Raw genomic sequence first — 14138 nt, forward strand, 5'->3', positions numbered from 1 at the left:
TGCCCTGCAAGTGTATACTCGTCCGAAGTCATGATACTTCATCAGAAGTGTCCACTTAATTTGAGGGCTGAGGTGATAGGGTGTATTTTTTTTAAGTGTCTGGAATGCAGGCATGGATTTAAAGGTAGTTTCTCGACAAATTGTTCATGTGCAGGCCGTCAAATCAAGGGCACTCCTTCGATTTAAAGTTGTTTTTTGACGAAAATCTAAAAGTGTCAGTTTGTCACTTTCACGAGGTTGAAGTAATATCATGTTCAAACGACATAAGACATTGGCTCGAATGTAGGTTGTGCCTTTAGATTTCCAGAAAATGAACAACTATGGAATCTTTTTTCACTTCTCATATTGACTTCTCAAACCCCGGCATGGTCTGTTTCGCAAGTTCCCGGAAGTATCGCGATGTTGCGCCTCTGGGTTTAGAAACTCTGTGGTTTAGCCATAATTATGACTTGGTGACTGAGGTAACGAGTGACTACCGCTCTAAGTGTGTCCCATATCCGCATGTGGGAGGAGCTGTTTGGGGTGTTGTGGATCTATCTGTAAAGGGGAAAAAAATCAGTGGGAGTGATTGTCAGCTCTTTTGTTTCTTATTGACATATTACAGTTCATATTGATACGAATTGAAATAGCTAGCTATAGCCATGCCTGGAATAGATAAATTACCGATAGAGGAGACATTCGAGGACAGTCCGCAGGTAATATATTTCACGCTATGCTCTGTAGCCTGCTAGCTTTATATCTCTCGTCTTTGTGCCGTGCAAAAGCGCAGCAAAAGCTAGCCCTGCTAACTCGCTCGAGCAAGCATCAAGAGTTGTCAAATGGCTCAAAAAGTGATAACTGGCCTCGTCATATATGCCAGCTGTCAATGGTATTATCTATTTATGCAACATTATTAATATCGGCCTTTGCACCTCCTGCTAAAAGTATGCACGCTAATGGTTTTCTAGTGAAACACATCACACCCTTGTGTTGATGAACACATAAATGAGCTACTGCCAGGTTACGTGACCATCCTTACTCTATCTGGCTGGCTACTGTTAGTCTCTGGCAGGGTGCACCACTTTCTCCTGCCTAGGGACGAGGTTGCCAAATAACAAAGCACAGAATGTTTAATGAAATTACGTTTGAACATACTCTACCGCATCTTGTTGTCTGTGTGGTTGGTCCTTCAGCTGGTCGACATGTTTTTAAAAAATATCCACAAGACACTATTATTTACCCGACTTTTTGGAGCGCATGTACTGAGGTTGACATTTCACCTGGCACATGCGCAAACATTCCTTACCCCAGGATACTTCAACTGGTGATAACCCGGGAGAATAAAGAAAAGGAGCACACTGTTGCTGCGTAAATATGGTAGATTTATTGACGGGACAAGTAAACGATCAGATTTATGCTGCAACAGAGCGCTCCTTTTTTTATTAACCTGGAAAGACACCAGTTGAAGTATCCTGGGGTAAGGAATGTTTTGGGGATTTTCAAGTCCCTCGGTCTAGTACCTGATTTCCCCTTTTTCATTTAAGATGGGCTGAAGCGAGTTTGGGTATACCTTCGTTCTATTGATATACAGTACCAGTCAAAAGTTTGGACATATCTACCTATTCAAGGGCTTTTCTTTATTTTTCTATTTTCTACATTGTAAAATAATAGTGAAGACAAAACTATGAAATAACACGTGGAATCATGTATTAACCAAAAAAGTGTTAAACAAATAAAATATATATTTGAGATCCTTCAAAGTAGCCACCCTTTGCCTCTATGACAACTTTGCAAACTCTTGGCATTCTCTGAACCAGCGTCATGAGGTAGTCACCTGGAATGCATTTCAATTAACAGGTGTGCCTTGTTCATTTGTGGAATTTCTTTCCTTCTTAATGCATTTGAGCCAATCAGTTGTGTTGTGACAAGGTAGGGGTGGTATACAGAAGATAGCCCTATTTGGTAAAAAACCAAGTTCATAAAAACAGCTCAAAAAAAGCAAAGAGAAATGACATTCCATCATTACTTTAAGACATGAAGGTCTGTCAATCTGGAAAATGTAAAGAATTTTGAAAGTTTCTTCTAGTGCAGTCCCAAAAACCATCAAGCGCTATGATGAAACTGTCTTTCATGAAGACTGCCACAGGAAAGGAAGACCCAGAGTTACCTCTGCTGCAGAGGATAAGTTCATTTACCAGCCTCAGAAATGGCAGCCCAAATAAATTCTTCACAGAGTTCAAGTAACAGACACATCCCAACATCAACTTTTCAGAGGAGACTGTGAATCGGGCCTTTATGGTCAAAGTTTTTCAAAGAAACCACTACCAAAGAACACCAATAATAACAAGAGACTTGCTTGGGCCAAGAAACACAAGCAATAGACATTAGACCGGTGGAAATCTGTCCTTTGGTCTGATGAGTCCAATTTTGAGATTTTTGGTTCCAACCTCCCTGTTTTTGTGAGACGCAGATCAGGTGAACGGATGATCTCCGCATGTGTGGTTCCCATCGTGAAGCATGGAGGAGGAGGTGTGATGGTGTGGGGATGCTTTGCCGGTGACACTGATTGTGATTAACCAGCATGGCTACCACAGTATTCTGCAAGAATACGCCATCCCTTCTGGTTTGCGCTTAGTGGGACTATAATTTGTTTTTCAACAGGACAATGACCCAACACACCTCCAGGCTGTGTAAGGGCTATTTGACCAAAAAGCAGGGTGATGGAGTGCTGCATCAGATGACCTGGCCTCCACACTCACCCAACCTCAACCCAATTGAGATGGTTTGAGATGAGAATCTAAAATATATTTAGATTTGTTTTACACTTTTTTGGTTACTAAATGATTTAATATTGATATTTCATAGTTTTGATGTGTTCACAAATGATTATTCAATGTAGAAAATAGTAAAAATAAAGAAATACCCTTGAATGAGTAGGTGTGTCCAAACTTTTGACTTGTACTGTATATTCATGTCACCAGTCAACTCCATTATACTCAAGTTACTTTAACTTCAACCAGTGAATTCTAGCGATGGCTAGCTATGCTAGTTATTCTACCAGTCTGCCTTAGTGGGTGTTAGCATGCTAATAGCACACCGTGCACATGAAAATGTTATTTTGTAAGGGGTATGCAGTGGGTTGAAAGCTATGTCACCAACGTATGTTGTATCAGACATTTCAAACAACACCCCCAGCTAATGCAATAACAGTCATTGTATTTCATTTAAGTGAATGAACCAGATTTATCAATGCAACCTTCGGCCTAATTTGACTGGGTGCCAACGGCAGATTTAGGTCTTTTTTTTCCTCATCTGTAACCCCAGTATGATCCATGTGAGCGCAGCAAAAGTTCACTCCTTGAGGAACTAATGTGCAGCGCTGTATTTGGTCTCCACCGCCTAGCTCACGCAGCTCTAAGAACAAAGGAATGTTTGGGCCAAAAAAGGGTCCGACCACTGAGATTTGAGCTAATGATCAACATCTACATAGGTGTGAATTGCAGTATATTACCAGGTGCCATGTACTCAGGTAGAAGCCACATGAGCCTAGTCCAAACAAAGAAAACCATGTTTCAAAGCTGACACGTGCATCCAGGTATAATTGTGTGGGTGAGTCAATTTATTTTAACGACATTGTTTACCATGATTTAATACATGTTATTAAGTGTGTACTCCATTTTAAAATAAACTTTATTACATGAAACAAAATGTTTAGCCTAAGGGCATTTCCATCGAAAAGGACGCGTGAGCACCAACATGTAAAGTTCTTCGGAGCATATCAAATTGGGGATTAAATGAAAGCGAAGACTAAGTCAATGATATATTTTTGGACAATTTTCCATCTTAAAAATATGGCATAAGTTCATGGTTTCATTTTCTCCATGAACAGAGATGGAAAGGGGTTCTTAGACAACATCTACCAGAACAAGTTTTAAAGGGAATCAAATGAATCGAAACACAATCATGTTGACGTAAAGATCCCTACCAACTAATATCAACACTTATCTATAGTGTAGAAGAAATTGTTTACCTTCTGTAAGATATGTGGCCTTGTAATTCTGTTACCAAAAACCCACATCTTTAATATATTTTCTAATGTCTCTCCCTTACAGAAGTAACAAGTAATGGTAGACCTACCAATGGTAGACCTATAGTGATTTTACTATAGTGATTTTTCTACTGATGAGTAGAGTAGAGTATTGTAATGCCTTTTATAAATTGTTTTTGGCTTGACTATGAGCGCTGCACGTGCACAGAGAGAACCATCACATTCATGCATTTTAATTTTCTAAGCATTTGATATGTCATCCAATCCCTATCAGCTACTGTACTGTATGTAGCTAGCTACCTAGAGTATCCAACAAAACATGTACAATACAGTTGTAGGCTATTCGTCAGTCTTTCCTGTCTGTTGCAGAACAGTCTGGCTCTGAACAGCAGTGTCAATGGAAATAGGCCATAGAAATAGAATTCCATTCTAGTCATTCTATTTCTATGGTTGCGGCACTATACTATACTAGAGTTGATCCATATTGCGATAAATTGCCTGAATTAATGCGATAACAATAAAGTGCACCACAATTATAAATATTTATTATCCTTTAAACTACTACTCAGTGTTGTCGTGCTCGAGAGCGTTCTCAAGTCTGGACTCAAGACCACATATTGAGTGTCTCGGTCTTGTCTCAGTGTCGGATACATTTTTACTCGGTCCCGGACAAAGAGGACTCAGGCAAGACCAGGGGAGTAAAAAATACACTGCTCAAAAAAATAAAGGGAACACTAAAATAACACATCCTAGATCTGAATGAATGAAATATTCTTATTAAATACTTTTGTCTTTACATAGTTGAATGTGCTGACAACAAAATCACACGAAAATGATCAATGGAAATCAAATTTATCAACCCATGGAGGTCTGGATTTGGAGTCACACACAAAATTAAAGTGGAAAACCACACTACAGGCTGATCCAACTTTGATGAAATGTCCTTAAAACAAGTCAAAATGAGGCTCAGTAGTGGGTGTGGCCTCCACGTGCCTGTATGACCTCCCTACAACGCCTGGGCATGCTCCTGATGAGGTGGCGGATGGTCTCCTGAGGGATTTCCTCCCAGACCTGGACTAAAGCATCCGCCAACTCCTGGACAGTCTGTGGTGCAACGTGGCGTTGGTGGATGGAGCGAGACATGATGTCTGATCAGGCCCTGATCAGGCCCTACACCCAAACAAGGGCACTGCGTTCATCCACCTCTGGCCTGCTCGCCTCCCTACCACTGAGGAAGTACAGCTCCCGCTCAGCCCAGTCAAAACTGTTCGCTGCCCTGGCCCCCCAATGGTGGAACAAACTCCCTCACGACGCCAGGACAGCGGAGTCAATCACCACCTTCCGGAGACACCTGAAACCCCACCTCTTTAAGGAATACCTAGGATAGGTTAAGTAATCCCTCTCACCCCACCCCCCCTAAGTTTTAGATGCACTATTGTTAAGTGACTGTCCCACTGGATGTCATAAGGTGAATGCACCAATTTGTAAGTCGCTCTGGATAAGAGCGTCTGCTAAATGACTTAAATGTAAATGTAATGTCCCAGATGTGCTCAATTGGATTCAGGTCTGGGGAACGGGCGGGCCAGTCCATAGCATCAATGCCTTCCTCTTGCAGGAACTGCTGACACACTCCAGCCACATGAGGTCTAGCATTGTCTTGCATTAGGAGGAACCCAGGGCCAACCGCATCAGCATATGGTCTCACAAGGGGTCTGAGGATCTCATCTCGGTACCTAATGGCAGTCAGGCTACCTCTGACGAGCACATGGAGGAAAGAAATGCCACCCCACACCATGACTGACCCACCGCCAAACCGGTCATGCTGGAGGATGTTGCAGGTAGCAGAACGTTCTCCACGGCGTCTCCAGACTCTGTCACGCCTGACATATGTGCTCAGTGTGAACCCACTGGCGCCCTGAAGAGCACAGGGCGCCAGTGGCGAATTTGCCAATCTTGGTGTTCTCTGGCAAATGCCAAACGTCCTGCACGGTGTTGGGCTGTAAGCACAAACCCCACCTGTGGACACCGGGCCCTCATACCACCCTCATGGAGTCTGTTTCTGACCGTTTGAGCAGACACATGCACATTTGTGGCCTGGTGGAGGTCGTTTTGCAGGGCTCCTCCTGCTCCTCCTTGCACAAAGGCGGAGGTAGCGGTCCTGCTGCTCCATGTCTCCTGATGTACTGGCCTGTCTCCTGGTAGCGCCTCCATGCTCTGGACACTACGCTTACAGACACAGCAAACCTTCTTGCTACAGCTCGCATTGATGTCCCTACCACTAGAGTGAAAGCACCGCCAGCATTCAAAAGTGACCAAAACATCAGCCAGGAAGCATAGGAACTGAGAAGTGGTCTGTGGTCACCACCTGCAGAAACACTCCTTTATTGGGGGTGTCTTGCTAATTGCCTATAATTTCCACCTGTTGTCTATTCCATTTGCACAACAGCATGTGGAATCTATTGTCAATCAGTGTTGCTTCCTAAGTGGACAGTTTGATTTCACAGAAGTGTGATTGACTTGGAGTTACATTGTGTTGTTTAAGTGTTCCCTTTATTTTTTTGAGCAGTGTATATAATTACCAGCTCCCGTTCAGTCGGTATATGAAACTCCTTGGTCGGGTCAAACATCCACACTCCTTTCATGACACGTACATTTTTCTCAATCACGTACAAGCATGTTCTGATCTGTTGAAACAGCAATGAGCAAGTGCTCAAATACATTTATATAACTTATGATATTTTTTTTTAGCCTCTGTGCCTGTTGAATATCTTAGATCCCCCCCCCCTTTTGCCAACCTTTAAAAACCAATATCATCCGGGAATACAAAATTCACTGTTAACTGTTTTGTTCACAGAATCTTAAGACATTCTTTTGATCAGAAGAGAAATGTGTGCAATTGTCTTCACTGTTTCCAGCAATCAGTAAATAATAGTGCACAAAAGTGCAAATCCCCCCCCCCCCGTTGGGTTACTTCTAAGTGACTTTGGGTTCGTCCTAAGTCGTCTTAACCAACACTGTTACTTTCCAATTATAATATTGCTTTGGTGTGGATTGAGGCCTGTACAGTGCATTTGGAAGGTATTCAGACCTCTTGACTTCTTCCACATTTTGTTACGTTACAGCCTTACTCTAAAATTGATTCAATCGTTTTTTTCTCTCATCAATATACACGCAGTACCCCATAATGACAAAGCAAAAACAGGTTTGGAAATATCACATTTTACACAAGTATTCAGACCCTTCACTCAGTACTTTGTTGAAGAACCTTTGGCAGTGATTACAGCCTCGAGTCTTCTTGGGTATGACGCTACAAGCTTGGCACACATTTATTTGGGGAGTTTCTCTCTCTGTCAGGTTGGATGGGGAGCGTTGCTGCACAGATGTTCGATTGGGTTCAAGTCTAGGCTCTGGCTGGGCCACTCAAGGACATTCAGAGACTTGTGCCGAAGACACTCCTGTGTTGTTGGCTGTCTGCTTAGGGTCGTTGTCCTGTTGGAAGGTGAACCTTTGCCCCAGCCTGAGATCCTGAGTGCTTTGGAGCAGGTTTTCATCAAGTATCTCTCTGTACTTCGCTCTGTTTATCTTTCCCTCGATCCTGACTAGTCTCCCAGTCCCTGCCGCTGAAAAATATCCCCACAGCATGATGCTGCCACCACAATGCTTCACCGTAGGGATGGTGCCAGGTTTCCTCCAGACGTGACGCTTGGCATTTAAGCCAAAGAGTTCAATCTTGGTTTTATCAGACCAGAGAGTCTTGTTTCTCATGGTGTGAGGGTCCTTTAGGTGCCTTTTGGCAAACTCCAAGCGGGTTGTCAGTTAAGAACAAATTCTTATTTACAACGGCGGCTTAGGAACAGTGGGTTAACTGCCTTGTTCTGCCCCTGAACAACAGATTTTTACCTTGTCGGCTAGAGGATTCGATCTAGCAGTCTTTCGGCCACTGGTCCAACGCTCTAACCACTAGGTTACCTGCCTCCCCTGTAACGTAAGTGAGTGTATATACTGTACTCGAAACCATCTACTGCATCTTGCCTATGACGTTCTGTACCATCACTCATTCATATCTTTATGTACATATTCTTTATCCCTTTACACATGTGTGTATAAGGTAGTAGTTTTGGAATTGTTAGGTTCGATTACTCGTTGGTTATTACTGCATTGTCGGAACTAGAAGCACAAGCATTTCGCTGCACTCGCATTAACATCTGCTAACCATGTGTATGTGACAAATACATTTGATTTGATTTGAAATGTGGAAAAAGTCAAAGGGTCTGAATACTTCCCGAAATTCACCGTATATGTGGGATACAGTGATGAGGTAGTTATTAAAAAATAATGTTAAACACTATTATTGCACACAGAGTGAGTCCATGCAACTTGTTAAGCACATTTCTACTCCTGAACTTATTTAGGCTTGCCATAACAAAGGGGTTGAGTACTTCTTTCCAATTTGACATTAGGGGGTATTTTGTGTAGGCCAGTGACACACAATTGCAAATGAATACATTTTAAATTCAGGTTGTAACACAACAAAATTCAAGGGCTGTGAATACTTTCTGAAGTCACTGTCATTTTTAATGATTGTACAGTGCCAGTCAAAAGTTTGGACAAACCTACCCATTCAAGGGTTTTCTACATTGTAGAATAATAGTGAAGACGTCAAAACTATGAAATAACACATATGGAATCATGTAGTAACCAAAAACAGTGTTAAACAAATCAACATATATTCTAGATTTGAGTTTCTTCAAAGTAGCCACCCTTTGCCTTGATGACAGCTTTGCACACACTTGGCATTCTCTCAACTAGCTTCACCTGGAAAGTTCCCACATATGCTGAGCACTTGTTGCCTGTTTTCCTTCACTCTGCAGTTCACCTCATCCCAAACCATCTTAATTGGTTTGAGGTCGGGGGATTGTGGAGGCTAGGTCATCTGATGTTGTACTTCATCAAATACAACCAATGTAGACCTTAGAGTGAAATGCTTACTTACGAGCCCCTAACCAACAGTGCAGTTAAAAAAACAATCAGAATAAAAAATGAAAGCAACAAGTAATTAAAGAGCAGCAGTAAAATAACAATAGTGAGACCATATACAGGGGGGTACCGGTACAGTTGAGGTAATACAGTTGAAGTTGGAGTTTACATACACTTAGGCTGTAGTCTTTAAAACTAGTTTTTCAACCACTCCACAAATTTCTTCTTAACAAACTATATTTTTGGCAATTCGGTTAGGACATCTACTTTGACCACACAGCTGTCATACCACTCAGGAAGGAAACATGTTCTGTCTCCTAGAGATGAATGTATTTTGGTGCAAAAAGTACAAATCAATCCCAGAACAAGAGCAAAGGACCTTGTGAAGATGCTGGAGGAAACAGTATCTATATCCACAGTAAAACGAGTCCTATATCGACATAACCTGAAAGGCCGCTCAGCAAGAAAGAAGCCACTGCTCCAAAACCGCCATAAAAAAAGCCAGACTACGGTATGCATCTGCACATGGGGACAAAGATGGTACTTTTTGAAGAAATGTCCTTTGGTCTGATGAAACAAAAAGGAAGTGTTTGGTCATAATGCCCATCGTTATGTTTGGAGGAAAAAGAGGGAGGCTTGCAAGCCAAAGAACACCATCCCAACCGTGACCCACAGGTGGTGGCAGCATCATGTTGTGGGGGTGCTTTGCTGCACGAAGGACTGGTGCACTTCACAAAATAGATGGCATCATGAGGAAAGAAAATTATGTGGATATATTGAAGCAACATCTCAAGACATCAGTCAGGAAGTTAAAGCTTGGTCGCAAATGGGTCTTCCAAATGGACAATGACCCCAAGCATACTTCCAAAGTAGTGGCAAAATGGCTTAAGGACAACAAAGTCAAGGTATTGGAGTAGCCATCACAAAGCCCTGACCTCAATCCTATAGAAAATGTGTGGGCAGAACTGAAAAAGCGTGTGTGAACAAGGAGGCCTACAATTCTGACTCCGTTACACGAGCTGTCAGGAGGAATGGGCCAAAATTCACCCAACAATTGTGGGAAGCTTGTGGAAGGCTACCTGAAACGTTTGACTCAAGTTCAACAATTTAAAGGCAATGATACCAAATACCAATTGAGTGTATGTAGACTTCTGACCCACTGGGAATGTGATGAAAGAAATAAAAGCTGAAATAAATCATTCTCTCTGCTATTATTCTGACATTTCACATTTTTTAAATGAAGTGGTGATCCTAACTGCCTTAAAACAGGGCATTTCTACTAGGATTAAATGTCAGGAATTGTGAAACTGAGTTGAAATGTATTTCGCTAATGTGTATGTAAACTTCCGACTTCAACTGTATATACATGTAGGTAGAGTTATTAAAGTGACTATGCATATATGATAACAACAGAGTAGAAGCGGTGTAAAAGGGGAAGAGGGGGCAATGCAAACAGTCTGCGTAGCCATTTCATTAGATTTTCATTAGTTTTATGGCTTGGAAGTAAAAAACTGTTTAGAAGCTTCTTGGACCTAGACATGGCGCTCTGGTACCCCTTGCCATGCGGTAGCAGAGAGAACAGTCTATGACTAGGGTGGCTGGAGTTTGACAATTTTTAGGACCTTCCTCTGACACCGCCTGGTATAGAGGTCCAGGATGGCAGGAAGCTTTGCGCCAGTGATGTACTGGGCCGTACGCACCACCCCCTGTAGTGCCTTGCGGTTGGAGGTCAAGTGGTTGCCATACCAGACAGTGATGCAAAAAGTCTGAATGCTCTCGATGGTGCAGCTGTAGAACCTTTTGAGGATCTGAGGACCCATGCCAAATCTTTTCAGTCTCCTGAGGGGGAATAGGTTTTATCGTGCCCTCTTCATCACTCTCCTTCTTGGTCAAATAGGCCTTACACAGCCTGGAGGTGTGTTGGGTCATTGTCCTGTTGAAAAACAAATGATAGTCCATATAAGCGCAAACCAGCATGGCTACCACAGCATTCCCCAGCAATTAAACCATCCCATCTGGTTTGCGCTTAGTGGGACTATCATTTGTTTGAGTAGGTGTGTCCAAACATTTGACTGGTACTGTATGTATTTTGCGAAATTTGTGTTTTGAGAAGACAACTACATTTTAAAACCCGCATTTACTGTTTTATAAAAGGCCACAGACTTCTGTGTCTTGTGGACTCTATTTTGAAAATCTACAACATTGTTCTGAAAAATGCTTGTACACGATTGAGAAAAACGGTAATATCTTATCTATTGAAACCTGGGCATCCTACTTTACTTGTGACATTACTGTCCTTTTACTTTCATTGAATCATATTCTCAAACTTTCCTTCATTCGCTGGTAGGGAAGAATGGGGGAAATTGTTTGAAAGTTGCGCATTTACTATTATTAGGGGAGACTGGGGGAAGTTGTAACATATTTAGTCTTCATCTATTATGGACCTGTTTGGAAATTTTTGTACTTGTTTCATTCCGTTTGCATCTTTTTAAGAAACGTTTTGCAACAGAATCGGCAGAATGAATACATCCCCCTGATCACACCCGCGCACAGTTCACTTTCATAGCAGTCACATAAAGCATCACTTTTCTCGTTATATAATTCCTTCTTGCATCTACACACTCTCCTCTCTTCTTTTCCCTTCACCTGTGGACTTCACAACATAACACAACAGCTGTCTGTGACCAGGTGCAAAAACCTCTCCAAGCCAAACCTTCATACCATAACCGCTAACCAGCCTACATCGTTGTTACCATATTAACTTTATAGTCAACAAACTACAACTAACGCAGTAGTAAACCCACAATCTAATCCATGTGTACAATCACGCAGTACAATGTACAGCAAGCAGTTTAACAGTTACACTGGTGGTCCCCAGTGTCAATAAATGAATAAAACCGAAAGCTTACCTTGACTTGGAAGAGTTGCGTTGTTGGATAGCCTTAGCCAGCTAGCCAACTTAAGTAGCATTCCTCTCTGTTTGAGCCAGGTTGAGTAGGCTAAATTAGCTGCTTTAGCGAAGTAAGTGAAAGGTAAACTAAGAAGAAGAAAAAATACAATTAAATATCTCTCTCTCTCTCTCTGCTGCTTCTCAATTTTTTAAGAAAATAATTTGTTCAAAACTGTTCAACTATTGCCTTCCTCTCTTTTACTCACCACATTTTATGCACTGCAGTGCTAGCTAGCTGTAGCTTATGCTTTCGGCACTACGTTCATTCTCTGATCCTTTGATTGGATGGGCGAGATGTTAGTTCATACTGCAAGAGATCTGATAGGTTGGAACACATCGTCATATTTACTCTATAAGTCCGTGGAAGAAGGTGTGAACCATGAGCCTCCTAGGTTTTGTATTGAAGTCAATGTACCCAGAGGAAGGTGCTGTTGAGACTACTGTAGAACTTTATTGCGAAACAGTGTCTTTAATCAGTTATGTAGTATTTAGTATAATTGAATTTAAAAAGGATTTTAAAAATGTATGTTCATTATTTCCATTTTTATGAAATTCACTGAGTGGGATGGACCTCCAATTCCACTGAGGAGCCTCCATCGGTGGCGTGACTACAATAGTCAGACGGGTTGGCTAAAGCTACAGATCTGAGACCAGATTAGCCTTGCACAATGGTGACATAAGTGTGCCATCTAAGCTACCTACTTCAGGTAAACCTAACCTGAATGTTTCCTGAGTTGAGTGCTTCCTTCATCCAGTGTGTTTCTCTGTTGCCAGACTCGCTCCCTGCTCGGCGTGTTTGAGGAGGATGCAGCTGCCATATCGAAATACTCCCAGCAGCTCTTCCAGGCCATGCACAGAATCTACGATGCACAGGTGAGCAATGACCTCTGGGATATGCTCATGCCAGTTAGTGTCCGGGCTTTTAAAAACAAGCAAAAATGCAAGCATGCACACAATCAAAACTCTCACACACACACACACACCTTTTCTTTATATTGCTCCTACAGCTAGTTAGATGAAACGGACATGACTCTTTTTTTTTTTCAGAATGAGTTGAGTGCTGCCACCCATCTCACCTCCAAACTTCTGAAGGGGTATGAGAAACAGGTAGGCCTATGTTCTCAGTGTCAACATGCTGGAATGATGTACAGTATGTATGTATTTCTTTTTCATGCATCTTCCAAGGAACCCTTACGATTTGAACATTAGTTGAATGCGCTGACTATGTCTCTCCAGATAAGAGCGTCTGATAAATGGCTGAATTCGCGAATGTAAAATGGTTTAGGGCTGACTGGGCTGTCTTTGCAGCGTTTCCCTCTTTGCTGCGATGACGAGGTCATGAGCTCTACTCTGCAGCAGTTTGCCAAAGTCATAGACGAGGTGAGAACACACGCAGCGGGTCTGCTGCTCTGCCCTCATTAACTCATCCTCCTTGTTGTGGCACGCTGCTGGTCAGATAGGATTACACCATCTTAATCTTTTTCATCTCTACCTTTTCTTAATTACAACCCACTATACACACTCTCCCACTTTGCACGTTCACCTCTCCTCTACTCTTCTTTTCTCCGTTCTCTTCATCTTAACCTCTTTCTTCCTTCTTTCTTTCTCTCTGTGTCTTAACCTTCATTAGTTACACTACACTGTAAACACTCACACTTTAACCGCTCCCTTCCTTTCTCTTTCTTCTATTGCTTCCTCCATTCCGTCCATCTTAACCTCTACATTTCTTCTCTCCTTTCCTTCTCTCTGTCTTAACCTCTCCCTTTCTGTTCTCCTTTCCTTTCTCTCTGTCTTAACCTCTCCCTTTTTCTTCCCTCCTTTCCTTCTCTCTGTCTTAACCTCTCCCTTTTTTCTTCCCTCCTTTCCTTCTCTCTGTCTTAACCTCTCCCTTTTTTCTTCCCTCCTTTCCTTTCTCTCTGTCTTAACCTCTCCTTTTTTCTTCCCTCCTTTCCTTCTCTCTGTCTTAACCTCTCCCTTTTTTTCTTCCCTCCTTTCCTTTCTCTCTGTCTTAACCTCTCCCTTTTTTCTTCCCTCCTTTCCTTCTCTCTGTCTTAACCTCTCCCTTTTTTCTTCCCTCCTTTCCTTTCTCTCTGTCTTAACCTCTCCCTTTTTTCTTCCCTCCTTTCCTTCTCTCTGTCTTAACCTCTCCCTTTTTTCTTCCCTCCTTTCCTTCTCTCTGTCTTA

General features: G+C 42.2%; 1 protein-coding gene across 2 annotated transcripts in view; it reads left to right on the forward strand.

Annotated features, from left to right (window-relative positions):
• Positions 1 to 501: 501 nt before the first annotated feature.
• LOC124031622 (DCC-interacting protein 13-alpha-like) overlaps positions 502 to 14138 on the forward strand; it is a 28249-nt gene continuing 14612 nt past the window's right edge. For both annotated transcript variants that reach the window (XM_046343095.1, XM_046343096.1), the window contains exons 1-4: positions 502 to 695; positions 12729 to 12827; positions 13002 to 13061; positions 13263 to 13334. In XM_046343095.1, the coding sequence (XP_046199051.1) occupies positions 642 to 695; positions 12729 to 12827; positions 13002 to 13061; positions 13263 to 13334 (285 nt within the window). In that variant the 5' untranslated portion in view covers positions 502 to 641. The remainder of the gene's footprint in view (positions 696 to 12728; positions 12828 to 13001; positions 13062 to 13262; positions 13335 to 14138) is intronic.

Source organism: Oncorhynchus gorbuscha, linkage group LG03 (assembly GCF_021184085.1).
Source record: "Oncorhynchus gorbuscha isolate QuinsamMale2020 ecotype Even-year linkage group LG03, OgorEven_v1.0, whole genome shotgun sequence".
NCBI classification, from domain to species: domain Eukaryota; kingdom Metazoa; phylum Chordata; class Actinopteri; order Salmoniformes; family Salmonidae; genus Oncorhynchus; species Oncorhynchus gorbuscha.